The sequence below is a fragment of the Cajanus cajan genome, chromosome 6 (genome assembly GCF_000230855.2).
Source record: "Cajanus cajan strain Asha chromosome 6, NIPB_CcT2T_4, whole genome shotgun sequence".
Taxonomy (NCBI): Eukaryota; Viridiplantae; Streptophyta; class Magnoliopsida; order Fabales; family Fabaceae; genus Cajanus; species Cajanus cajan.
In genome coordinates this window covers 54098318-54125328 of record NC_138522.1, presented here as the reverse complement: position 1 = coordinate 54125328, position 27011 = coordinate 54098318, and the positions used below count along the sequence as shown (strand labels likewise).

Sequence of the window (27011 nt, the reverse complement as noted above, 5' to 3'; positions counted from 1 at the left end):
TATAAAGTTTATTAGTAGGCTAGGCCAAAAATAACTACCCTATCATAGCCACTACAATAACTCATGGCCAGAGACACTAGCATTTTTCCATTTGCCTTCTGTTTTTTAATAGGGGCTGCTGAAGAGGGTGCATAATTGAGTTTGTAGTAGTATAGTATAGGGATATTATTATCAAACTTGTTTCAGCTTTTTTTTGTCCAGGACCCTTTAATTATGCTTTCTTTTTGGCTCCCTTTTTTTGGTTTAAACTTGTAATTGGTTGTTAGAAAGTGCTGCTACACGGGCTCATGGGCTCACGTTACGTGCTTTTTTGGAACCTACAAATAACATGGGTTCTTAAGTTACAGCAATGAGATTTACCATTTTAGGCCCAGACCCTGATATACCACCGGGCTAGAGCCCAGCTAGTTAATCAGCCCAACACCTTCACTACAGAGTCTTTGACAAAAAAAAAACTATTTGCAGCGCTGGGGATATTTTAAACTTTCACTAAAATAGTTTATACATGCATAATTGTTTTTATAATTATATAGAACATAATTTTTTATACAATACACTAAAACCCGTCGGCCAAAAATAAAAAGTTTTAGCGACCCAAATAGAGAAAAAGGATTGAGGTTTTGTTTATACATGCATAATTGTACGTGCAAGTGGCTCAACAATGTGTTGAACTCCGCAGCTTGCTTTACTCGTGCCCAACTTCATAATAGCTTTCTCATGGATCTGCATTGAGGGTCCAGTGAAATTCACATCAAATTTCTCAAATAATGCACAAGTCAATAAGGCTGGAGCAAATATTAGTAACTTGACAATTGTCAGTTAAATATAGCTGTCTAACACCAAACACGCAAAGAAATATCTGGAAGTAAACTTCGACCACGTCATAGGAATGGAAGGAAGATAATTTTTAGCGAGTTATGCAATACGATATATACTTGCAACTGCCTCTTAGTTTCTGTTTAGTTTTAGGGTTTTAGGGTTTAGGGTTTATCCGCAATGACTAATCCTCTTTGAAGCACTTCCTCCTGTTTAACCATTTTTAGTAATAACTTCTTGGTATAAGTTTTGGTTAAAATACCTTTTTAATTTTTATAATTTCACTAATTTTATCTTTTAATCTTTATAGTTTAAAATTGATTTTTTTTTTAATTCTTATATTACAATCTGTTAATCCCTTTTAGTCTCTGATGTTAATCTTTTTGCAATAATATTTTTATGTGAGTGACATAAACTTGTTAAATCTACTTAATGGTGATATATTTAATTTTTTGGATGACAATATATTATTTTATAGTTTATCACACAATTATCAATAATTCAACCACTTATTTAATTCAATAAATATTTGATTATTCAAAAAATTATCTTTATTTTTTTATTTTTTTCTCACAAATCATTAATCGACAAATCATCATTCACAAAATTAAATACATCATCACATAAATTTAATAAATTTAAATCACTCGCACAAAAATGACATTATAAAAAAATTAACGAGACTAATATATAAATATATGGAGTAAATATCTTTTAAACAATATATACCTAAAAAATAAAATTAGTAAAATTATATTGACTAAAAAAATATTATAATCCACGTAATTTAAAGTGCAAAAATTAATTATGTTAACTATAAAATAAATAGACCTAAACTTCATGGTCTAACAAAGAGGCCTAGAGCCCCCTGCCTAGGGCTTTCTACTGAGGTCTTGAGTTATGATAAATACAAGACACTTTAACCCTGAGAAAAAACTCACATTATCTCTCGACTAATTTTATCAATGTATTTTAATTTTCGAATGAAAAGACAAAAATATTAGACATTTAAAGACACCCATCAAACAAGTTACTTCCATACACGCAGTACTTGAAAGAATCCATCCATCTACGGAATGACGAACATTATTGATAAACTAAAGGTAATTATACTCGATTGAAAAACTTAAATTCAAAACAGATATTGCGCCGGTCAAAGTTTATTCATATGCTGCTAGCAAAATGCTTTTTCACATCCAAATCGCATTGAAACATGAAATGACACTTCTCCAAATACAACAAAACTCGATCAAAAATACGGAGAACAAAGGGGAAACTCAATTGAAAAGCAACGATACCAAGCCAATTTTGCTTGATGCAATTATTCTCAAATCCATAAACCTATAACGTGTCTAACTCCTATTTAAAGAACATGAAAATGTTGGTGCCAATAGTGCAAAAACCTCCAAAAGAAGCCAACACCTTTTTTAGTATTTGTAATCCTTCACATGGAGAGACTCAGAGGCACCCTCAGCAAGGGTAGCATCACCCTTGTAAGTTCCAAGGGTTGCATGTGAGTTTGCCTTGCACCTCACAATGAAAGCATCCTGAGCCTTCTTAATGTTTTCATCTTTCCCAGACCATGCCTTGAGAGTGCTCTGCTGAAGTGCCCTTCCAAAGGAGAAAGAAAGGGACCATGGCTTCTTTCCCTGGAACTTGTTCATGGCATTGAGGTTGAGGGTTGCCTCCTCCTCACTCTGTCCACCGGACAAGAAGACAATGGCGGGAACTGCAGCCGGAACAGTTCGCTGCAAAGCTGTAACAGTGTACTTAGCTATCACCTCTGGGGTGACCTTGGGAGACTCTGAACCAGGGGTCACCATGTTGGGCTTCAACAAAGTACCCTCAAGCAGAACATGATGGTCACTTAGGGCCTTGTAGCATGCAGCAAGAACGCGCTCAGTCACCTCAGCGCATTTGTTGATGTCGTGAGGTCCATCCACCAAGATCTCTGGCTCCACAATAGGTACCAGACCATTCTCCTGGCATATGGCTGCATACCGAGCCAGACCATACGCATTTTCATGGATAGCCAGCTCAGATGGTTCATTTGGGCCAATCTTGAGCACAGCACGCCATTTGGCGAAACGGGCACCGGCTTCATAGTACTTCTGGCAACGCTGACCAAGGCCATCCAAACCTTGAGTAGTGGTTTCCCCATTAGTTCCAGCAAGCTCTACAGTGCCCTTGTCAACCTTAATACCAGGAAGAACTCCACCTTCCTTCAACAAATCCACAAAGGGTTTTCCTGCAATAAATTGCATTAAAAAAAAAAGTTGAGAAACTAATAAAAACTAAAACCATGGCAAGGTTTGGACAAAAATCTGAAAGGAGAAATGCTATATGCTCCTACAATATCCCCTACAATATCCCCCAACTAAACCCTCCTAATACTTTATAAAGAAAATATTTTATAAAAATCTAGATGTATTCATTGTCATAGAAACATAAAATGCATTCATTACTTCATCTAGTAAGATACTAAAAATGTACTGTAACGCATTCTTTAAATATTGTAAAACTGAGCATCAATACCTGAAGCTGTCTTTTGGTATAGGGTTTCCTCGAACAATATCACACCACTGAGGCACTCAAAAGCACCAGGTGTAGTGAATAGGAGCTCACGAAGAGCACGCCTGTTTGTTTCAACATTCTCAACATTAATGCTGGCCAAACGCTTGCCAATTGTGCCAGTTGACTCATCAGCAGCAAGGATACCCTTCCCTGGCGTGCCAATGTAAGCAGCATTGGCAATGAGTTCATCTGCAATTCACACAAATTCATTAGAACATTAACCAGTAGAACATATAAATTTTCATCTGTAATACAATATTCTCACTTCAACTTGAAATAAATTTAAACAAGGAGAAGGCAGGTAAAAAAGAACAACCCTCCACAGTTATTTGCCCTTCTGAATAAAGATAAAACAACTTGTTCAACAATTAAAACTGATAAAAAAAATTAGTTCTTTTGGGAAAGCAAAAAATTAAAAAGACAAACAAACTGAACTAATTTTTATGAATACAAAATTATTGAATTGTATGGGGAGGGATCTAGAGTCTAATTTTTCAAAAATTATTTAGGAGGAGTTTAACATTATATATTCGTCATGTAACTTACTAGTACAATTTTGTATGACAAGATTCGTTCACTTTCAGTTTCAGCCCTTCTCTAAAAGACGTTTTATAAATCCATCTATGTTTCAACGGGTAACAGTTATTGTGTCCTTTAAAAGAGGTTTGTGCAACTTTATCACTCAACAACCTAGATCTCTAAATTCATGAAAGACCTCACCAAGTTCAAAACATTAATTAAAAAAACACTAACTGTTATTATTATTTACATCAGTAAACAACAACAACACGGGAATTCGGAGAATACATGCATAAAAAACAAAAATCAAATCGATCAGCTTTCGCGGGGAGACAAAGTTTACAAGTTGCTCTCCCTTTTCCAATCAGAACACAGAACCATGGACAAAATATAATTTTTTACATTGAAAAAGAAAAACTTAAACATGGATCGGAATCTGGATCTAAAAATTTAAAATTAAATTTAGGTAGCCATCTTAGTTCGCCAAAGCATGATGCAGAGTGTAACGGGTAAACTACAGCAGTCCAGGTAAGAAAAGCTAAGATTTTTACATCGGGATCAACATACCCAGATGACAAAAGAACTAGCCTAGAAGTTCAGCGTAATTGTTCGACTACGACAGTAAAAGAAAAACACCAAGCGAGAAGTGGAGAAACCTGGAAGGCATGTATGAGAAAAGAGTAATGAAAGTACCTTGGTATTTGCTCTTGAAGGAAGACATGGTGGGTTGAGATTGTGTGTTAGAAGAAGTGAGGAGAGGAAGAGAAGGGTTTTAAAAGCAACAGAAGTGTGAAAGGTGAGAGTGACTATTTATGACTGTGAGATAGGGGTGGCGTGGAAAGAGGGTAGGTGCGTTTCCTTCCACGTTCCTGTTCCCTTCTTTCTCCTACCGTGTTTGTATGCTTGGAAACGTGTAAAATCACGTTTAACGTTAAAACTATTATTAAAAAACACGTTATGAAATTAAATTTTGAAAATTATGAGATTAAAATTAAATAATAACATAATGAATTTATATATTAGTATTTAATAATATTTTAGTATATACAGGTGCCATATGTTTATTTTATATAATTAAATTTTTATAGTAAATTATATATATATATATATATATATTAAAATTAAAATTTATATAATAACTTTTTAAACATATAAATTATTGATTTAAATGTGATTTTAGCTCGTCAAATTTAAAATTAATTTATCATAGTTATATAATCATGACTCAAAGTATTATGATATGATACGTATGTATACAAATGATAATTTTTTTTTTTCTAGAATTAATAATATTTTAATTATATATTTTTAAATTATAAAAGAGAAATAGTTCAAATAAAAACAATATAAAAGGATTTTCCATTTTTTTCATCTAACTAAAGTTTCATACGTGTAGCAGAATTTGTTGGTTTACATAATAATTATTTTAAAAGTGGTATTTAAAATTATTATAAAAAAAACCTAAAAGATCAATGGTATGAATAACATAAATACAATACCAACCCTTAACATTATTGAGATAATTTTTAGAAGTTTTTTTAATTTCATATATAATTTGTATTTACTATAATATATATATATATATATATATATATATATATATATATTAAACTAAGTTTAATAAATTTAAAATATTTTATCAATAATTTTAAAAAAATTATATTATAATATAAATTATTTTTCATCATCTAAAAATAGTTTTTATAGTTAAATTTTATATTTATAATAACTTTTAAATTGATATAATTTATATATTGAAATATACAATATTTTTTTATTTATATGTGTAATTTATTATAAATTATTCAATTAAATATGACACAAGCTAAAATATTTGTTAAAAAAATAATAATATATCCATCTTGTGTTAAAATAAACGTAAAAATATAAGCTACAAAACAATATAATAATTAATTTAAGTTATATCAATATAACGTGATTTCTTTTTTAGTTGTGTGTTTACATTAACTATTACATTATTTAATATTTTTTAATTGATCATTTTTCTCCAAAATTGACCTTTAAATAAAAAATTATTCACATTACAAAATTTTATAATAATAAAAAAACTGTTGAGTATTTCCTTCACATATATCATAGTTTACGTAATACGTTATTTTAAAACATATAAAAATATAAATCATTTAATTGTCGTAGTATATAGTTTAAATTTTACAAATTTATCACACAATTAAAATAATACATAGTTATATTTCATATATTTAAATTATTAAGATTGAAATAGCTTAATCTATCTATTAAAAAAACAATCTCCGTGTATTTTATCATTATTTAACTTTAAGTAAAATAAATAATTATTATTATTTTTGCAATACTTTTAACTTTCAATAACTTTTCAATAGATTCCAATGTAAGACAATCGGATTAGCGCTGGACTCATCTATCATCTTAAGATTCGTAATTGTTATAAAAATAAAAATAAAAACTCCTCAGATTCGCAACGAACTTTCAAGAATAAGTTTAAGATAATAAAGGATAAAACAGAACATTTAAAAGGTTCATATGCTTATTCATTATGATCTATAACATGTATAAATATATAACGATGATAAGGAATACATTATTTTTAGATTATTTAATTTTAAAGTTTTATATTATAATCTCATTTTTTTTATAATTATTTAAAAACTGTCTCCTATTATTAAATATTAATTATTATTTAATTTTAAATAATTGTTATGTTTATGTTTATTCTTATTTATTTAAAAATATACGGAAGTCTGAAGTGACTTTTTTTTTATATAAGTATATTCATAATAAAAAAGAAAAACTGCATAATACATCAATCTAATTGTTATGTTTTATAGATTGGTACCGGGTGCTAATTATTTACTACCTTTTTTTTACTGCAATTAATTACTACTTTCCTTTAGTATACAAATTTTAAATTATTTTTTATCATTAAAAAATTAGTTAATTTACTTAGTGACATTTTTTTTTGAAAATCAAAATTTTAGCTCATATTATTAAGAATATCATAAATAATATAATTTAGGATGTGAAAAAAATCATAGAGATTTGTACTTTCTATTACTGTTTTAGCAAGCTTATGAGCAATAATATTGACAAATCTAGAGGACATGAGAGTTTAGGAGGTTAACCATGATAGGTTTACATTGGTCAAGAAAGCAACCAAATTCAGTTATGTTAACAGAGTGATACTTAGTGATATTAGGTTTATAAAAACATTAAATTATTTTTTAAATTAATCATCTATATCTAATTAATGATAATGGAATTTTTTTCGTGTACACAATTTTTATACTATTTTATCTTTATAACTTCTATATAATATTTCATTTTCTCCTTTATCAATATTAATTTATACTTCTATATTATTAATAAAGAATATTTGTTTTATTTAATGTACACATTTTTAAACAATTTTATCTTTATAAAACGCTAATTTATATAACTACTTAAAAATCATTCAAACTCTCTCATTATTGACCATAACTATTATTTTATCTTAATTAATTTTATCTTTTATTCATATTTTTATTTATTTTAAAATATATGGAGACATAGAGTTCTTATTTTATACTAATTAATGAGAAAGATGATATCAATTTTTATAGTCCACAAATTATTTTCAATTTCCTCTTTTAATTAACTATTATTCAAAAAATGTACATGATTAAAAAAAATACTTGTTAATTAACTTTAAAAAAATATATTCCCTAAAAAGCATGTAGTATTTTTTTTCCTACAATCTCTCATAATGACAATGAAGCAAAATATGTGTGAGAAGTTTTTATCACGTGACTCATAATATGAATATTCATTTAATAAATTGTGGCTAGACAGGTATTAGCTGTGGATATTTTTTTAAAAGAAAAACTAAAAAATAAAACAAAAATAAAATAAATTATTTTTAAATATATATTTACATTAAAAATAATTTTATAACATATATTTGTGCTATAATTAAATAATTATAAAAAATTATGCTAAAAATAAATTATATCAAATTATTTTATGTATAATTAAAAGTATTTAAGAAATTTCATAATGTAGATATCTACAAAAATGAGTAATTTTTTTCCTTTATCTTTAAGAATAACAATAACAACAATATGGTTCAAATTTAAAATTATGTTTATATTATTATGTTCTATCTCTTACTATTAAGATAATCTTAATAGTTTAAAAATAAATAATTTTTTGATTTTGCACTGGTGTCATGAGACTTTGCTTTTAACTAATCTCCCTTAACAGGAAAATAAGTAAAGTTTAACTAAAAATTATTTTCGTCAAAAATTGAACTTGAATACTATCTTAATAATCTATCTTGGATTTAGCATAATAATAACAACAATAATAATAAAAATAATAAAAATAATAACTAATAATAATAATAATAATAATAATAATAATAACAACGATGATGATGATAATAATAATAATAATAATAATAATAATAATCATCATCATCATCATCTATAACTTGAGATAAAATGAATACAAAGATTTTGGTCTCCACTTTTCTTTATCCAATTTTATCCCTTATTCATGGATAAATTACATCTTCAACCTCACAAATAACCTTCAGGTAACTACTATATTAATAATGGTTAATTTCCTTCAATAATCACACAAATAACCTTCATATAACTTTTTTTTAAAACCAACCATTATGGTATTTTTTAAAATTTATAAACCAACCACGATGCCTCAAGTGTGATTCTATAAGCATCAAAGAATCATAGATGTTATAAACGATGACCATAACTCCAAAATAATGTTAACACATTTCTTTTCTCTAAACTAATGATATCCAAATTCAAGGAGCTATTTGTACATAGAGAGTCCAAAATATTATTGTTGGCATATGTGGGGATAAGGAATGGTAATGAAGAAGGCCATAAAGGAAAGTCATCAGTATGATTTATACAGTATCTCCTTCGAAAGGAGAAAATTTTTACCTACACGTGTTTATTATTTCATTTAAAATATCAAAAGAGTTGGGAATACTTGCTTTCACTCAATGAAATATGCTTTACCATATTCAAGAAAATGGTTGAGCATTGAGGCTTTTTGGAAAGTAATAACAGAATTCATGAATGCTTAGTTAAAGCATCAAGTCTATAAATGTCTTATGCTTTGAGGAGTTTGTTTGCCACTATATTAATTTTTTGTGAACCAACTAATGTTAAACACCTCTGGGGTGAGTTTTACACCTACATGGTGGAAGATTATCCTTCAACAAACGTTGTTGTAGGGTCAAATTTGATTAGCATGTTATTGAAGAATTTGAATGACCTTTTGATTCAACATGGAAAATAAATCACAAATTATGATTTGCCAACAATAACAATAGAAACAACTCAAAGTACTTCGATACCAAAGGTTATACAAGAGAAGTTATCCGTCTATGTGGACAATAAAGATGTGGACTCTATACAAATATTAAATAATATACAAATATTAAATAATGATCAATTAATTATTTTCAATACCATCATGAATGTTATCAACAATAAATAAAGTTAAATTTTTTGTGTGGATTGTCTAGGAGGAATAGGTAAGACATTCCTTTATCGCACTTTAATTGAAAATTTGAGAAATAAGGATCAATTTATTTTAACAACTGGCTCACCTGGTATAGTTGCAATACTATTACCTAGTGGTCAAATTGCACATTCTCGATTTAAGATATCAATCAATATAAAGACAAATTCATTTTGTTTAATAAGTAAATAGTTTGATCTTGCAAAGCTAATTAGAGAAACATCAACAATCATTTAGGATGAAACACCCATGATAAATAGATATGCTTTGGAAGCATTAGACAAATCATTAAATGATATTTTAGATTGTGATGCTCCATTTGGTGGTAAAATTATGATATTGGGAGGGGATTTTCACCAAGTACTTCTTCTTCTTCAAAATGGCACTAAAACACAAATAATATATACATGTATTGTTAAGTATCATTTATGGCCCACAAAGATTTTACACTTGCAACAAAACATGCAATCATTACAAAATAATAATTTTGCAGAATATCTAATGTGCATTGGAGATGGTATTAAACCTACCAAATGTAATGGTGAAAGTACCCTGCCAAATTGAAATAACATGGGAAGGAGAAAATTTAATACAAAAACTTATTTGTGATATATTTCCCTAATTATAATATCATACATAGGATACATCTTATACAGTACAAAGAGTCGTACTAGTACTATAAAATAAGGATGTTCAAAAACTTAATGACATTATCATTAGTCATTTCCTGGGAGAAGAGCGTGATTTATTATCATTAGATGAGATTGAAAAAGACACTTATAATTAAATCAATAAAAATACTTGTACTCTATTACTCGAAGTGGTTTACCACCACATAATCTAAAACTCTAAAGTTGATTTATGTAATATAGAAGGTTATTATGTCAGAAGTCTTTACAAATATGTTCAATGATGAAGTCCTAACAAATCATAATGCTGGAAAGATAATGTTTTTTTTGGTTAGAATTAAACATAACACAAAAGACAGTGCAAATTTTTCTTTGTACTTATTAGGACAGTTTATTGTGAAACTAAGTTATGCCATTACCAAATTGCACACTATTATACTCATTATTTTATATATTAATTTATAAAGGTCATATTATCAACTTCTTTTACTCATATAAATAAAATATGCTTTAAAACATAAAACTAATAAAAATATCTTTTTTAATATATTTATTATTATATAACATTTTAAATCAAGTATTCATCCATCGACTAAACATAATAGTTTATTACTATTGTCAAATTAAAAAAAGAAAAAGAGAGAGAGAGAGAATGACAATATCCCAGTGACCTTCTCCAAATTGAATTCTATTTTACAACATAAAAACAAATACAAATAGACATTTTCTCAAGTCTTAACACGACCATCATTTGACTAATATCGGGGTAAACTTGACTATGTCCTTTCTACTCATGAGTGAATGTCACGAGAATTTCCCAACCATTTTTTTTCCCTTCCCCTCTCATGAGTGAATGTGAGAAGAATTTCCCAACCATTTTTTTCCTTCCCCTCTTTTCTCACGGTTTTTGTAGTTTAACAAAAATCATAGCTTGTCTTAGTACAATCTAATACCGATTAGTATGAACTACCTATTATCACTTCAAGAATACATCGGAGGGTACATGCCATTCCATTGAGATATATCAACTACCCTACAGTGCGTACATCCTCTTGAATTCACTGTTTAAAATCTCTGGTTCTGATGCATGAGACATGGAGAAGGATCGACTCTCGGCCCTCAATTTTGTCTCCTCCATCCTATGCAAAATGACACAATAGCACATTGAACCAATTGTAGAGAGCATTATCAAGCTTCCAATCACTGTGGCATATATAGCAAGCCATCTGGAGTGTGATCCCACCACCACGTATGTAAGAGAAATGAAGGCAATGGAAATGAAAAGACAAGCCATCCACATGAGCTTGTTAATGACAAAAACAAGCTGCTTTTTTGCCTTTTGCTCAATCACAACTACAGAAGTTTGAACCACCACAACCGCCAGAGAGATGAATAATGCCAGACTGTCAAACACAAAAAATACTAGGAAAGCTCCATTGTTTGCTATATTTGCTTGTCCAAGTGAAAGTCCATGTGTTCTGTTTTCAACATATTGACCAGGGACTGTGAAGATTGCTGCAAAAGCAACTGTAGCAATAAGAACAGCAACAATAGTAGCAGAGTTTATTGCATTGTTCAGGCCACTAATGTGGAGCTTTTTTAGCTTCTTTGCAATTTTCTGGACCCTCATGCCAGTCTGACGTGTCTGTTGGAGTTGGGATTGTACATCATGCTTTATGTCACTGACAGTCTGCTTGAGTTGCTTTGATGTATTTGGAGGCTTCCCTTGCTCAGTGGAATTGGCAGCCCCAACATCCCTCAACATCGAGACAAGTTCTGGACTTCCAAATTTTTCTGCAACATCAAGGGGAGTCTCTCCAGCCTTGTTTATAGAATTGATGTTGATACCCTCCATTGATAATAGACAGCGAACATTCTGCAATTAATAATGACTAGTTTAGCATAGATATTGAAAGCCAACTTCTCCATTTCTGAAATACAGATTTGTCCTTCTAATAAAAAAAATCACAAAGAGGTCAGATTCTTGAAACATAGTCTTGAAACATATGTTTCCATTAATCCATTGAGATTACATTCATTTCTTAAGCTTCAATTCTGCAGAGTGTGCAAAACTCCCTTCATCAAATTCATTGCTGCTAGATCAGGAAGTCAATCCAGAAAAACAACAATTTTAAAAAAATTGTTGTAGAAACTATTGCATTAAGGAAAGGAATTAGATCTTGTACAAAGCATTCTATAGAAAATTATAAGGAAAAAAAATGAGCAACATCCACCCAAATCCATATCTTAATTGAAAACAGATATTGAACCACTACTCTTTTTATATTTATAATAGCAGCAATAAAAATTAAATCTAAGTCATCATGTATCTAGCATAACCCTCCATTACTGGACTGACTAGACTACTGTGATACATTTGTTGGAACATAACTTCTGTCATGCTTTATTTGTATAAAGTTAACCAATATTTACAAGGCATTCAAGGCCCTGAAAACGTTCAAGTATATATAATGCACAGAACAAAACTGAATTTTTTTATGATTGCTTTCTATTTTCACCGAATATGACCCATGTGTCATTTTGAACAAAAACAACAACAAACATCACATACTAAAATGAATCAGCATCTCACTAAGTGGAACTCTCAATACAAGTAATTTAACAACATGGATGCAAAACAATAATTAAACATTTTTTTTTTATTTTTTATGTTAGGGTGAGGGACCAAAAGAAAAAACTTATTTAGCAATATAAGTATAATTCAAAAACTTGTGGAAGACCATGGCCCCTGTGCCCCTTAACACACTTCCAACACTAACACTCCTTCAACACATGTTGGACATTGTTCAACCATGTCTAGTTAAATAATAAATATTGTCAGCTCGACACTTAGTTGACAACAAAACAGAGTTCAACACTAGACATAATTTTATCCATAAATTTCAAAAAATTGCTTTAAGAAAAGAAACAACAATGCCACTTTTTTTTTTTTGAAACAACAAAATATAGTTCAACACTGGACATAATTGTTATCATTCTTATGGTGTACATTAACAAATTGAATGCGACAAATAGTTCATCCTTTTTGTTTTGGAACATTTTTGTATCTCTTCACAAAATTAAATAATGATCATGACTCCCAAACCTCAACAACATCCTTCAGAGTATTTTATATTTTTTACCTTTGAAAGTTTTCCTTTAATTTAATGTATGGCCCCTCTACAATGTAAAATTAGTCATTGGAACTCTTAAGTAGAAACTCATAGCTCTGACTTTGAAATTGAGGTGGATCCTATTACATCACTGTGCAAACAAGCTACAGCTCGTTTTGTTTCAAGGTTTTAAAAGATAGCCCATGACCGCAATTTCAACCGTAATGTCAAGGTTTTTGAGATCTATACAGCCACATTTTGTCCAAAATAGTAGCCGCATTCCTGCAATGAAACTATAATCACAACCACAATTTAAAACCTTGTTTTGTTTAACAGCCAATACGGCTACTAACAGTTGTGGAAGTATCCAAAATGTGGCTTACTAGTCTATTTTCTGTTAATGATCCACAAAAACAAGTATCAAGCAAGGATGCACATTCATCGCTGAACAGAAATAGAGACTGTCTGCATAATTAGCTTTATACAGAATGAATAATGAAAGAATAAATAATCACCTGAGTACGACCCTTCTTTGTTGCAATATGCAATGCTGTATTTCCTTTATTATCTTCGAGACTTAAAACTGTTGGGTCAGGTTTTACCAATTCCAGCAAAATTTCTTCATTTTGCCCTTTCACAGCCATGTGTAGTGCAGTTTGACCTTTCTTATCAGTCCTAAATCCAGTGCTTGGATCCTTGTTCAGTAAAGCTTTCACAACTTCCAAATGTCCCATTCTAGCCGCAGAGTGAAGGACAGTTTTACCATTATTCCTGGCTATTTTAGCAAGGTTAGAATCTGATTCCAGAAGGAGATTAACCACATCAATATGACCTTGAGTCGCAGCTGTGTGTAAAGCAGTAGAGTTGGACAAATCTGTGGTCATGGCCAAGTTGGGAAAGGAGTGCAGTAGTTCTCTCAGCACCTCTGCAAGATTATTTTTTTTCTTAGTGGAATAACAGACATACTATCTGTGAAAAATATCTGTGATTCTCCTTGCCTGAGCTTTTCACCCATGGTAGTATATCTGAAACTTAACCAACACTATCTGAAAGGCAAAGCAGTAAAACCACTAAAGGCAAATATATGACCGTAAAATAAACTATAATCTTGACATTAGATCTACATGTCAAATTACTTAGAAGGCACAATAATACAACTCTCTTTCTGCCTTCTCTATCTTCGTTTCTTTCAACATGCATATAGAGGGATGGAGAGAAAAATGGAATAATTCCTAGACATTGTTTCTTTAACTAGGAAACACAAATGTCCAACAACTTTGTTGAACAAATCAAAAGCTGACACATCCAAATTGCAGCTTTCTCGCACAAATTTATGGAAAAAGACTGAAAGGACAGTATGTATTTTGGGTTAGGGTTAACAGCTTAATTAACTAAGAAGCAATAAATAAGATATCACACCCACGCACAATCATTTTGTGGTATTAAGCTCCATTCATATTAAATAGTAAATTTGCTCATAAAAACCAAAACTGAGAAAAGAAAAGAAAAGAAAATTATATGGACCTTAGGCCCAAACATAATGCCATGCTGTATCTTACCAAGATGACCCTGCTTTGCAGCAATATGGAACGAATCATAGCCATTTCTGGCAGCAACAGAAGCAGTTTGCAGGTCCAAGTACTTCAGTATCTCACTAACAACCAAAGCATGCCCATTCTCTGAAGCGACATATAGAGGAGTTTCCCCCTCCAGGTTCTGCTTTGCCAACAAATCTTTTGTCTCGTAATTAGAATTGTTTTGAATTATCTCTTTCACTCTACTCAAGTTCCCTGCCCGAGCTGCTAAATGAATTGGTAAGTCACCACGTTTCCCTGGTGATTCCTTGCTCTTCTTCCTGTCACTTCCCATGAAACTGAGCTGCTTCTCCATCGCAATGCGAAAACTTTTCTGTTTTTCCAAAAATCCACGAAAACTCTTCTGTTTTTCCATTGTAGATGCCCGAAAACTGCTTTGTTTCTCCATGGTCACTTGTAAATCTTGCTGTGATACTGATGAAATTATGTCTCTCTCCCTCTATGAAGCAGCAGAAAAGAAAATGACAAGACCATCAATTTTACCGCTAAACAAACTTACACGAACGTATAATCTGGTTTGTGTATATATAAAACACAATTGAATAAATGAAGTCATCAAGAATCCAAAGATACCAAAAAGTAAACCAAAAGGAAAAAACTATTTTATCTAATCAATATTCTCCATTGTCAACTTCGTAATCAGAGATGCCCCATAGACTGGAATAGCAAACACAATCATATAATATCATGATTATTAGAAATTAATTCATAATACCTGGATGCTAAGCTCGATGAAGTTGGATGGATAAACAGATCGAAACACAGCAAATCGGGAAGCCTAGAGATCAAATTCCACAAACTCAAGACTTGAAACTTTTCAGAAGCTAACTGCAAACGATCACTTTAAGACTAGTGAACCTAAATTCTCTTCCAAATAAGAAACAACTAAAATTTTAGGAACAAAATTACAGCTGACAGTGACACTAATATCGCCATCAACAAGCAGATACTAATTTACTAAACACGAAATGGATAATCATTAGTTAATTATCAAAGACGATTGCTAAAATTGCGGTAACCTCCGTTGATATCGTTTTAAATGACTAACATTTTTCTTCTGGTATGTTTTTAAATAAACACTAACTTTTCTTATTTATTTATTTAAGTGACAAATACAACTTTTATATAAGATAATACTATTTGTGTACTATTAAAAGAACAAATTATTAACAAAAATGTAAACAATTGAATGAGACTTTTTACTCAATTTTAACTCTAGAAATTATATCGTACATATAATGTGCTTTGTGATTTAACAAATATACTAAATTCAGAGAACAATTTTAAAAAATGGGTTGAGTAATTATTATTATCAAATTGATGAACAATAAAAATTTCATTAACAAAATAGCATTGTATGTAACTAGTGTTTGAAAATTTAAAAAATATTCATAATTGCATAAATATTGAACAAATTATTTAAATATCTAATAATTTATAATGGTTGCATTATCTATAAATATACTAATTAAGATATTCTTCATTCACTGTAGTTTAGTGTTCAGAATTTATTTCAAAAAAACTTTTAAATAGAGCTGCAACCGGGTTGAAAATAAATGATATGTAATTAAGATATTCTTCATTACACCATAATTTCTTATATATTATCGTTTTTATTACCATATCAGAATATTTGATAAACGGATTAAAAATAAATAGTATAATTGTAAATCTCCTTTCAAACATTGTAAATTATTGATCATTACCCTTTTAAAAATTTTCAATATATCAATTACAAAGTAACACAAATAAATTGAGAATAATAAAAATCAGAGATAAAAATTACATGGTAAGGATTTTTATTTTTTTTGGGTAATAAATATAATAATTAAGATAACAACAACCGAAATTCGGAGAATAGATGCATAAAAAAACAAAAATCAAATCGATCAGGATCAGTTTTCGCGGGGCGACAAAGTTCACAAGTTGCTTTCCCTTCTCTAATCCGAACACAGAACCATGGATAAAATATCATATATATTTTTTTACATTGAAAAAGAAAAACTCAAACACAGATCGGAATTTGGATCTAAAATTTTAAAATTAAATTTAATTAGCCATCTTAGTTCGCCAAAGCATGAAGCAGAGTGAAACAGGTAACTACAGCAGTCCAGGTAAGGAAAGATAAAATTTTAACATCGGAATCAACATACCTAGATGACTAAAGAACTAGCCTAGTAGTTCAGCGTAATTGTTCAACTACAACAATAAAAGAAAATATCAAGTGGGAGAAACTAACGACAAATCGAGAAACTTGGAAGGCATCTATGAGAAAAGAGTAATGAAAGTACCTTGGTATTTGCTCTTGAAGGAAGACATGGTAAGATTGTGTCTTCGACGAAGTGAGAAGAGGAAGATAAGGGTTTTGATAGCAACAGATATGTCAAATGCGTTTCTTTCCACGTTCCCCTTCCCTTCTTTCTCCAAGGCCTTCTAAATTAAAAACACATCATGAAATCAAATTGTTAAAAAAATGAGAATAAAATAAAATAAAGATACAATGAATTTAAATATTAGTATTAAGTAATATTTTAGTATATACAGATGCCACGTGTTCATTTTATATAATTAAATTTATAATAAATTATATAAAATGTTATATTTAAATATATAAATATATTAAATTAAAATTTATATAATAACTTTTTAAGTATATAAATTATTGATTGAAATATATTTTTAGTTTCTTAAATTTAAATTTGTTTTTTTTAGTTCATATAATTTCAAAGTTTTTATACTTAAATTTTATTAAAAATAATTTATTAAATATTCTCATATAAAATTTATTTATTAATATCTTTATTTGTGAAAACATCATATTAGATGGTGCATAATTATTTTAATATCTCACTTTCATATATATTATATGAAATATGATAAGAGAGATTAAAACAAATATTTTAAAAATTATAGGACAAAAATAATATATTTAAATTTGTATTTAAATCTAAATTATATTTTAAATTTACAATAATATCATTTAAGTTATTGATAATATTATTATGAATAATATTATAATTTTTTTTAAAATAAATATGAAAAATAAAATAATAAAAAAACTAAAATAGGAATACTTTTTGGTTATCCAGACAATTCATGACTCGAAATATATTTTCTATTTTTTTAATTCATAATTTAACTTTTTTATGATTATATCCTTCGCCAAATTTGAAAGGTTTATTTCTCATAAACTCAATCAATCTTTCTGGTCTTTGATTTCTTAACAAGGTTGCAGTCATGTCTTTAATAGCTTGCACAACCTCTATCAATTCTGTTTTTTTTTTCTTGTCATTTGAAATTTTTTACATGTTAGTTTATCATATTAGAAACATGAGTCGCACCTTTCCCCAAGTTACACATGGAACGTTGCTATGATACCATTGAAATGAAATGCCTCTCTCTCTCTCTCTCTATATATATATATATATATATTAAACAATATCTCTTGTAGATTATTAATGCAGTCAAAAAATTAACATTATTTAGCATAAAGACAAAATAAATTTTTATGAACTTATGTACATATAGTTAGATTTTTATTTACATCAAATATTATTCTAAAATATTTACAACAACATACTTATTTACAAACTATTTATTTATCACACTTATACTATAATACTTACATATTAGGTTGAAATAACTTTACTATTGAGTTAACACGATTAACTAGGCGTAGGTAGAATGTAACCACTATAGGATCATCAATAACGGTGAAAATTTTATGGTTTGGAGAAAATATAAAAGTTAATAATCCTATGTCGTGAAAAGTAATCGAATTGGAGAAAATATAAAAGTCAATGCTCCAATTCGTTCCAGAGAATATAGCCAATATAATTTAAGTAAAAGGGTCAGGTATGTCAGGAAGACTCATCTATTTGCATTATAATTAATTTAATTTTAAAGCAAAAAAAAAAAGGATTGAGTATAATTATCCAATAAATATAAATAATTGAATATAATCTACCAAAATTATTTGTAACCAATATTAAATATATAATTTAGATTTTTCTAGATATAATAAAATTTGAATTGTTTTTGTAATGATTAAGTCAGGATAAATGAGCATTATCATGATTTTAAATAACACAAGGATATTTCACCTTAAACTTTTACTCATTTAAATCCTCAAGGTTAAACATCCAACTACAAATTAATTCAAACTTTCATTCTTTTGACCATAGATTAACATTTACCTTTATAATGAATGATGATATAATAATACGATGAGCTTATAAAAAATTAACAAGGCTAGATTAGAGTTAGAATTAATATAAAAATAAGTAAACTAAATAAATTATACTATTTTTAATTATTTAAAATTTAGTATAATATAGTTTCTAAAAATGAGATGCATTAAAGAATATTAGTCTAATAAATGACAGTTATAACTAACATAAAATAATTAAACAACACAAATTAGGAACACCTCATTGATTATTTAGAGTAAAAAATATCATAAATTAAACAAATAAATGAGGTTAGGAACACCTCACTAAATAAACAATCATAGATATAACATAAAATAAATAGATATAATGATATAAAAAAAAGGAATAAAAGTCTTCTCCCTTTTACCTTAAGAAAAGTGAAGTTGCTTAGAGATATCATAAGATTGCATTTTTTTTTCTTCTTCCCTTTCCTTTTTTTTTTTTTTTTCTCTCTTCTTTTTTAATTTTTTTTTTCTCTCCGTTCACTCTCTTCTCCCCCATGAATGGCCCCTCCCCGTTAGGCATGGCAATGAGGCGGGGCGGGGCTGGTTTTATGTTTCCCGCCCCCACCCCTGCAAATTTAAACCGCCCCTACCCCCGATACTCGTTGGGAGTAAAATCTGGGTATCCATTCCCATTCCTGACGGGGGTTTGGGTTTCCTCGCCCCACCCCCGCCCCCGCCCCCGCTCTTGAACTTTTTTTATTTTATATTTCTAATAAATATGAATAAATTTAAAAAAAAATAAATAAAAAAAGTAAGATTATACAAATTTTTACATATAAATATTTCTAATTTTGGTTTATATATATATATATATAAAATAATTTTTTAATTATATTATTAAGTGAGGTGGGGGCGGCCCTGCCCTGTTCCCGATTTTATCAATTGGAGAAAACCCAAACCCGCTAAACACGAGTTTTCTTCATCCAAATCAGGACAGATTTGGGCAGGTACCTACGGAGGCGGGTTAGATTGTTATATCTGCTTCCTGTTGGCCTTTTATAGGCAAATTAATAAAATAAAAAATTCATATATAATTAATGACTTAGTTAGAATGGAACATGTACATTTATTATATTTTTTGTTAGAGATGATGGGTATCCTTTCGTATACTTGCAACTTATTCACTACAGGTCTTTTTTTTTAAATTATATTATAAGAGATTTTTTTTAAAAATAATTTTATTATTTATATTAAGCATTCAAGATTTTAACAATTTTAAATATTTATATTTCATAATAACAATTAAAATATTATAAATAGGATTTTTATATATTTTTATATATTTCCATTTTAATTTACTGGAAATATAAAATTTTAAAACATTAAAAATAAAAATATTATTTTTTATCTTTCATATTTTTAAAACATAGTAACTAAAAATTTAGATTATTATTTTAAGAATAAGATAATGATAATAAAAATTTAGAATATTATAATATTATATTAGAAATTCAGTATGTTACAATTATTTTGGGTGAAACTCTCCTTTACAAAACAACTGAGCTACTTACACGAGAAGGCTTCACAACCAAGACCGACAAAAAAAATACATACCAAAGGATACTGATTCCAACCATAAACATTTGGGAGGGGAAGGTGGACCTCGCCTCATGCCTCATGCCTCATGTATTGTGTTCCACCTAAGAAAATAAATGTCTTTGATTTTGGAGAAGTCTACAATGTTGACATGCTAAATAAGTAAAGACTTAATGAAACATTTAAAGTGACTAAACTAGGACCTTTTGTCGTAAATAATAAAGGATTAAGTTTGTGGACACTTAAAGAACGAGAGAATGATGTTGATCAATGGAGACCTTTGAGAAGAAATGGAATGACCAAGAGAAATGTATCATCAATTAGGCCAGCAATCCCTAAGAAGGGAAAGAGACTATGATTTGTCTTGGAAAACTCGTGAGGGTAAGAATAAAAAGACATAAGGAATATCTCTAGGTGATTAACACATACAAGATCAAGCCCATGTGAGAAGAATAGCCCAAAAAGGTGCATCTAATTCAATTGGAAAAAAAAAAAAACTAAACTTAGGAGATTTATGGGCCGCTAACTTCTTGCTCTTGATATGACTTTGTTTAGCTTTTAATTAATTATTTAGACCCATTCAAGTTGTAATAAATGGGTTAATTTATTGTTGATGTAGAATTTTAGCTTAAGTCAAGGGCTTTATTTATACTCCCTCCACCTCAGAATTTTGGTTCTTTTAATTTTCTTAATTTTATTTTGAAACTTTAGTTCTTACACAATTCCAATACATTTTTATGTAATTTTCTTCAATTATACTATTATACTCTTATATGTAATTGAGTCATTAAAACTAATTTAAGTGGAACATTAATATTATTTTTGAGTGAAGAACTAATAAATGAGGGTAATTTAGTCTAAATTTATGTAAATAAATGTTTCATAATTCATGTAAAAAGTAAAAAAGAAAAATCAAATAATAATTAAGAAGGTTTTAGGAGACCCTAGTAAATCTCATTGACATTTGATTATATTTTATTAGACATTTCTTCATTCCAAATCCTAAATCATTTTACCTTTTTTTAATATACCAAAACAAATGACATTTTAGACTTTAAAGTCTAATTAATGTTACCTCGATTTTTTTAATTGTCAATTTCTTTTAGTAAAATTTTATTTTTATTTGTTTATGGTTTTCAAAATTTAAGATAGTATTTTTTTTTCTCAAATATTTTGTTACAAAATATCTAATTTCTAATTAATTTACATATTGACAATCAATATGCATTGATTATGGAGCAAAAATGAGAAAAATATATAATAAGAAACATCAAAATTATTTATGAAAAATAAAAAAAAATATTATTTTTTAATTTGTTTATAATAATTTTAAACTACTATTAAAAATAAATAGATATAATACTTTTTCTTAAATGTGCCCCTATTTAATAAGCATTTTATTTATGAACTATTTACTTTATATATATATATATATATATATATATATATATATATATATATATATATATATATATATAACATGTTAATGAAATTGAGATAACGGGGTATTAAATAAATGTTTTATAATTTAAATTTACATCTATTAAATATAAATGTACTTTTTTTTAGGGGATTATAAATTTACATTTATTAAATGTTTTTTAATCCATGTGCATTAATCTTAAAAGACAAAATTTGAAACTGACAACATATTAGTTTAAGAAGTCTATAAATATCTTTCGTATTATGAATTTAAGGCAAATTTTGAATGAAATTGTAGGGTCATCCGTTGTTAGTGTAAGAGCTTCTGCCTCATGGGTTATTGAATTGAAACCATTATCATGACTAATCTCATCAAAGATTTCTTGGATCTTTGTGGAAATTCCTTAGGTGGCTGGTCAGACTTTTGAATTTTGGTGTTAACCTTCTTGATCATTGTGCCTAATCTCTATCTTTCTCTATATATATTTGGTATCTTTTTATTAAAAAATATTTTAGGGATGTAATAACCTGTTATGCTTCTTACATTTGACATGTCAACAACTTAATTACAAAAAATAAACTACAATTGTCTATAATTAATAATATAGCAATATTTAATATATGCAAAGGGAATAAAATACCCACATATAGACTATATAAATATGTATAATAATTCAATATTCATCATAAAAATTATAAATTGTCGATCAAATAACAATTATATAATTGGTTACATTGGAGTAACTCAACAAAATCACAAGAAGTCATCCACCAACATGGTCTCACAAAACACATCTAGCTTACTTCTATGTAAACATGATTATCGTAATACAACCAGAAGAGAACATGCAATGGTTAGCTAGTGAACAATAAAAGAATCATTTACCAAGTATAAAAGTAAAACAATTATACCCCAACAATATAATGTAAACCGCACACAACGTCTCCTCGTTGCTTACAACATTTCAACACCAAAACAAATGTTCAACATGGCATTTAACAACCTTAAAATGTAAAAATCTCATCATACAACAACAACAATGTCAACCAACAACCAAATCAAGCAACATATGAACAACACCAAAATTACCACATCATATACACAACACGTCAACTATATGCGTTGTCACATTTCACTTACTAATATCTCCTATATTAAAAGGTGAACAGTCTAAGTAGTTTGATCCTACTGAACCAACATGATTTGTTTACACCTACTAGATCAACAACCAATTGGGATACTAATCCCTAACAACATGATTTCTTGGATGTTACTTAAACTAGGAAGTCTAGTATTCCTATTAGGGTAAAACAACTTGGGTATAAGCCTACCACAACATTAACTATTGCAACACTAAGTCGTCTATGAGATTAGTCCACCAACTACCCTCCAAATACTACATCTTTCTAATACTTAGTTAGGGACTAAGCTTTTAACCTTGTACCTTACAAGGTTGGTCACTTTATACACATGTCTTAACTTTGCCCCACATATAGATCAATATTAGTGAATTATAATTGGTATGCCTTAACCTAACCCACATACTGCATCAACCAAGGTTTTAGATGAGACTTAACTATTCACTTTAAGAGTTGGCTACTCAATAACTGTTTTTAACAATTGGATTTGTAGAGCACCACACCAATATCCTTGCAATGAGATATCCAACTTTTGAAAATACCCTTCCTTTAGTCTCGAGTTAATCAACAAATCATGCCTAAAACATTTTTAGCATCATACTCAACAATTCAATAGTTAACAACATATCATGCCTAAAGCACTATTAACATCACGCCTCAATAGTTCATCATTTATATATATATTACCCCATTATACATTGAACCAAAAACACCTATCATCTTACAACATGCAATAGATTCACTTAATTTATATGTGTTCACCATTTATCAATCAAACAACGAATTATTACAAAGAAAACCATGGTTAATGCTATTCACCCTACACTCGATGCCATTAAGACAAAGAGCACTCTGCCTTGCTCACGCCTGACGCCATTTAGACCACATCCAACGTGGATGAGGTAGAGAACTCCTAGACTCTCACGCCTAGCTTGGCAAAGCCCACATTGATCCCATTTCAACTAGAGACAATTATCTCTCCCTACATTTGGCATCAATATAGGCAACGACAATTCTCTTTCCTCATGTAAAACGCCACTAATCTTGCATTCAACATGAGTGAGACAAAGACCCCTTATTTGAGTCATGTTTGACGTCATGAAGATGCATCCATTATAATGGTGAATTTTGCACTTGACAGGTGCACAAAATGGCTCACTATCACCTAAAAATCATAAAATACAAGCATGCATCGCACCAATCCATACATATACATCACCAATAACTAATTTCCAACAAGGAATAGCACATTCAACAACAATTACTCAAGATCATCAAGTTCTTCTCTTGAAAAACCAAAGACAACCAAGTTCAACTTTCACCATCAAAATTATGTAATTCAACAACATAATTGTAACTATAAAGCAGCCATATAATGGATACAACTCAATAAATCAACGTTCTAACTTCCCTTACCTCAACAATCACTCTAAAAGAAAGGAGAGGAAGAGTACAAGAAACTCCAAGCACACACACCAGAAAGCTATGCACCAGTCTAATCTTTAGCTAGGGGATTCAGATCATTACTCTAATACTCAACAACAAACTTCTACAACTCTTGGGAATCTAAAAAGAAGAAGAAGAACTTTAGAACTCCTCTCACTACTATCTCTCTAAAGTTCTCTAAAAATGAGCTTATGAGACTCAAGTCTCAAAAGAGATCTCATATATCTTTCTCTCGGGTCAAACTAGACCTCTACTAAAAGAAACCATCTAGACCACCTAAACTCAAGAGAATTCCTAAAATCTTAGAGTTTCTCAACAACAACAACTTCTCATAACACCACTACACATAATTATTACAAAAGAAAATAATTAACAAAGACGTACAATGTTACAAGTGATACACACCCTAAAGTTACATAATATTTGTCACTAAAAACTATGTACTTTTATCTATACTATAAATGTAATATATGCTAGTACATTGTGTGACACCCTCTACCCCAACATTAATACACAATAAATGTAAAAAAAATACTTTTATTTTTTATTTTCGAATAAACAAAATCTTTCATAGTTAATAACATCTTTCATGGATAAAAAAATGTCTCAAATATCATAAAGTAGAAGGTTCACATTCATAACTCATAAACCATAAAAAGTCACCATGTAAGTATCAAAACTCAATAAATCATAAAAAAAAAGTAATAAAGGAAATATAGATTAATTCTAGTAAATGTGACAATGCCTCCTAGTTAGGAATTAATTTATAACTTTCAAATCATGTAATAAAAATATAACAAAGATGCACACTTTGGCCTTTTATCAAGAACATTCAAAATTACAATTCTCAACATACACTCTCCTTGGATTCAATCGCTGCAACTATAGACTTCATCTAAGTTATACCTTCGCTAGAAATTACAAAAGAAAAGAAACTAAGATTTTTAAAACAATAACATCCTAAACTAAGCCTAGCTATGCCCCAATGTCACATATCTTATCAGAGCATGCCCAACTGAAATCTTAAGCCTCATCACCAACATCCTCGTGATGATGATCACCTGCAACATAATTTAAACATGTACAAGAATAACAAGGGAGTGAGAAACATCTCAATCTAATTCAGATGTAGAAATAAATGTTAAGCAACGCACACACAATCATAACAATTACCACACAAGTTATACATCACCAATCATAACTCTTAAGTTATAAATACATTAGAATACATATACATTCACTTATCATGCAATAATGCCATGGACTCGACTCATAAATGCATGCATGTGGCGTCATACAGAAGTTCACATTTCTCATCACTGGTATGTTGCACAGCAACATACCTGGGCACGTTCATTCATGAATACATCACTGGTGACCCAAGGTACACCTAAAATATCTCAGTACATCACTGGTATGTGGCCTAAGCGGCACACCTGGAATAAATCATTTCATCACATCATTTCATCACTGGTGACCCAAGGTACACCTGGAATACATCATTTCATCACTGGTATGCGGCCTAAGCGGCACACCTGGAATAAGTTATTTCATCACATAGCTTGTTACATCACTGGTATGCGGCCTAAGCAGCACATTATATATGTATATGTGTTAAGATTTTAAATAGGCAAGCGCACCCAAGTCTCTGTAGTAAAAATAAAAGGTTGTCGAACCTCAGGGACTTGTGAGATAACTTAGATTTCTATTATATTAGTTGATGCTTATAAATTTAAAACTGGAATAGTTACACATATTCAAATTTGAGATATATGATTTTCCAACTTCAAGAAACTAAAGAGTAATTTGATTTAAAGAAAACAGATATAAGAAACAGTTGGGATTTGATTTCATCAATCTCCCTCCTATGTATTCCTATTGATTCTTTCTAAAATTTCCATTACTCATTGTTATTGCATTCTCTATTTTCATTCAAACCCAATCCCTTGGCATAAGAAATTCTGGAATATTCAACTCAATGAATGATTCCTCACTTCATTTAGTTCAATATTCCGCATTACGAATCAGAACTTGTTACAACTATTAAGATCAAGACCATCCCTGACTCTTAAAAATAATAGGTGATTTGATTCAAGTCTAGATCCAGAAAATGTTTTCCAACTAAATTCTAAATCCAAAATCAAAGATAAGTGATCAGTTTATCTAAGCATTAAGAATGGAATACAAATCACTAACAAAGGGTAATAGATCATATATATATATGAATCAAAGAGAAATACATAGGAGTTTGATGACTACATCAATCCCAAACTTAGAGATTAGCTCTCCATATTACAAGAAATCACCAAGTTACAAGTTGAGAGGTAGAAGAAGAAGATCCTTTGAAGATTCGCGTTCCCACGAGCTCCAGAGTACTCTGTTTTTTTCTTCCTCTCGTGTCTGTCCCCTTTCTCTCTCTTTCTTTCCTTATATATAAAAACAGAGTAAGCAAGAGAGATATGAATCCGCTCAG

General features: G+C 29.4%; 2 protein-coding genes across 7 annotated transcripts; both read right to left on the bottom strand.

The window, feature by feature from the left end:
• Nucleotides 1-1947: 1947 nt before the first annotated feature.
• Nucleotides 1948-4761, bottom strand: LOC109796970 (fructose-bisphosphate aldolase 6, cytosolic). The gene is made up of 3 exons (XM_020356847.3): nt 4603-4761; nt 3352-3579; nt 1948-3064 (listed from the first exon to the last, which is right to left on the bottom strand). The coding sequence occupies exons 1-3, from the start codon at nt 4628-4630 to the stop codon at nt 2244-2246; spliced, it is 1077 nt and encodes a 358-aa protein (XP_020212436.1). The 5' UTR covers nt 4631-4761; the 3' UTR covers nt 1948-2243.
• Nucleotides 4762-10737: 5976 nt separating this feature from the next.
• LOC109795912 (ankyrin repeat-containing protein At5g02620) lies at nt 10738-17224 on the bottom strand. Of its 6 annotated transcripts, none has more exons than XM_020355478.3 (6): nt 17070-17205; nt 16932-16977; nt 15494-15606; nt 14743-15217; nt 13699-14108; nt 10738-11946 (listed from the first exon to the last, which is right to left on the bottom strand). In XM_020355478.3, exons 4-6 carry the CDS (start codon nt 15164-15166, stop codon nt 11104-11106), a joined length of 1677 nt encoding a protein of 558 aa, XP_020211067.1. In that variant the 5' UTR covers nt 15167-15217; nt 15494-15606; nt 16932-16977; nt 17070-17205; the 3' UTR covers nt 10738-11103. The 6 variants fall into 6 exon arrangements, with proteins under 6 accessions (XP_020211067.1, XP_020211068.1, XP_020211063.1 ...); XM_020355479.3 differs by having other exon boundaries at nt 15494-15556; XM_020355474.3 differs by lacking the exon at nt 16932-16977 and having other exon boundaries at nt 17070-17224.
• Nucleotides 17225-27011: the final 9787 nt, after the last annotated feature.

Excerpts from the sequence above, each read along its gene's own strand:
- LOC109796970 (XM_020356847.3), bottom strand. The coding sequence starts at position 4,630 with ATGTCTTCCTTCAAGAGCAAATACCAAG. Across the intron at positions 3,580-4,602 it reads CTTCAAGAGCAAATACCAAG|ATGAACTCATTGCCAATGCT; the intron begins GTACTTTCATTA and ends TGTGAATTGCAG. Across the intron at positions 3,065-3,351 it reads ATACCAAAAGACAGCTTCAG|GAAAACCCTTTGTGGATTTG; the intron begins GTATTGATGCTC and ends AATTTATTGCAG.
- LOC109795912 (XM_020355474.3), bottom strand. The coding sequence starts at position 15,166 with ATGGAGAAACAAAGCAGTTTTCGGGCATCTACAATGGAAAAACAGAAG. Across the intron at positions 14,109-14,742 it reads TGCAAAGCAGGGTCATCTTG|AGGTGCTGAGAGAACTACTG; the intron begins GTAAGATACAGC and ends ATAATCTTGCAG. Across the intron at positions 11,947-13,698 it reads CAAAGAAGGGTCGTACTCAG|AATGTTCGCTGTCTATTATC; the intron begins GTGATTATTTAT and ends TATTAATTGCAG.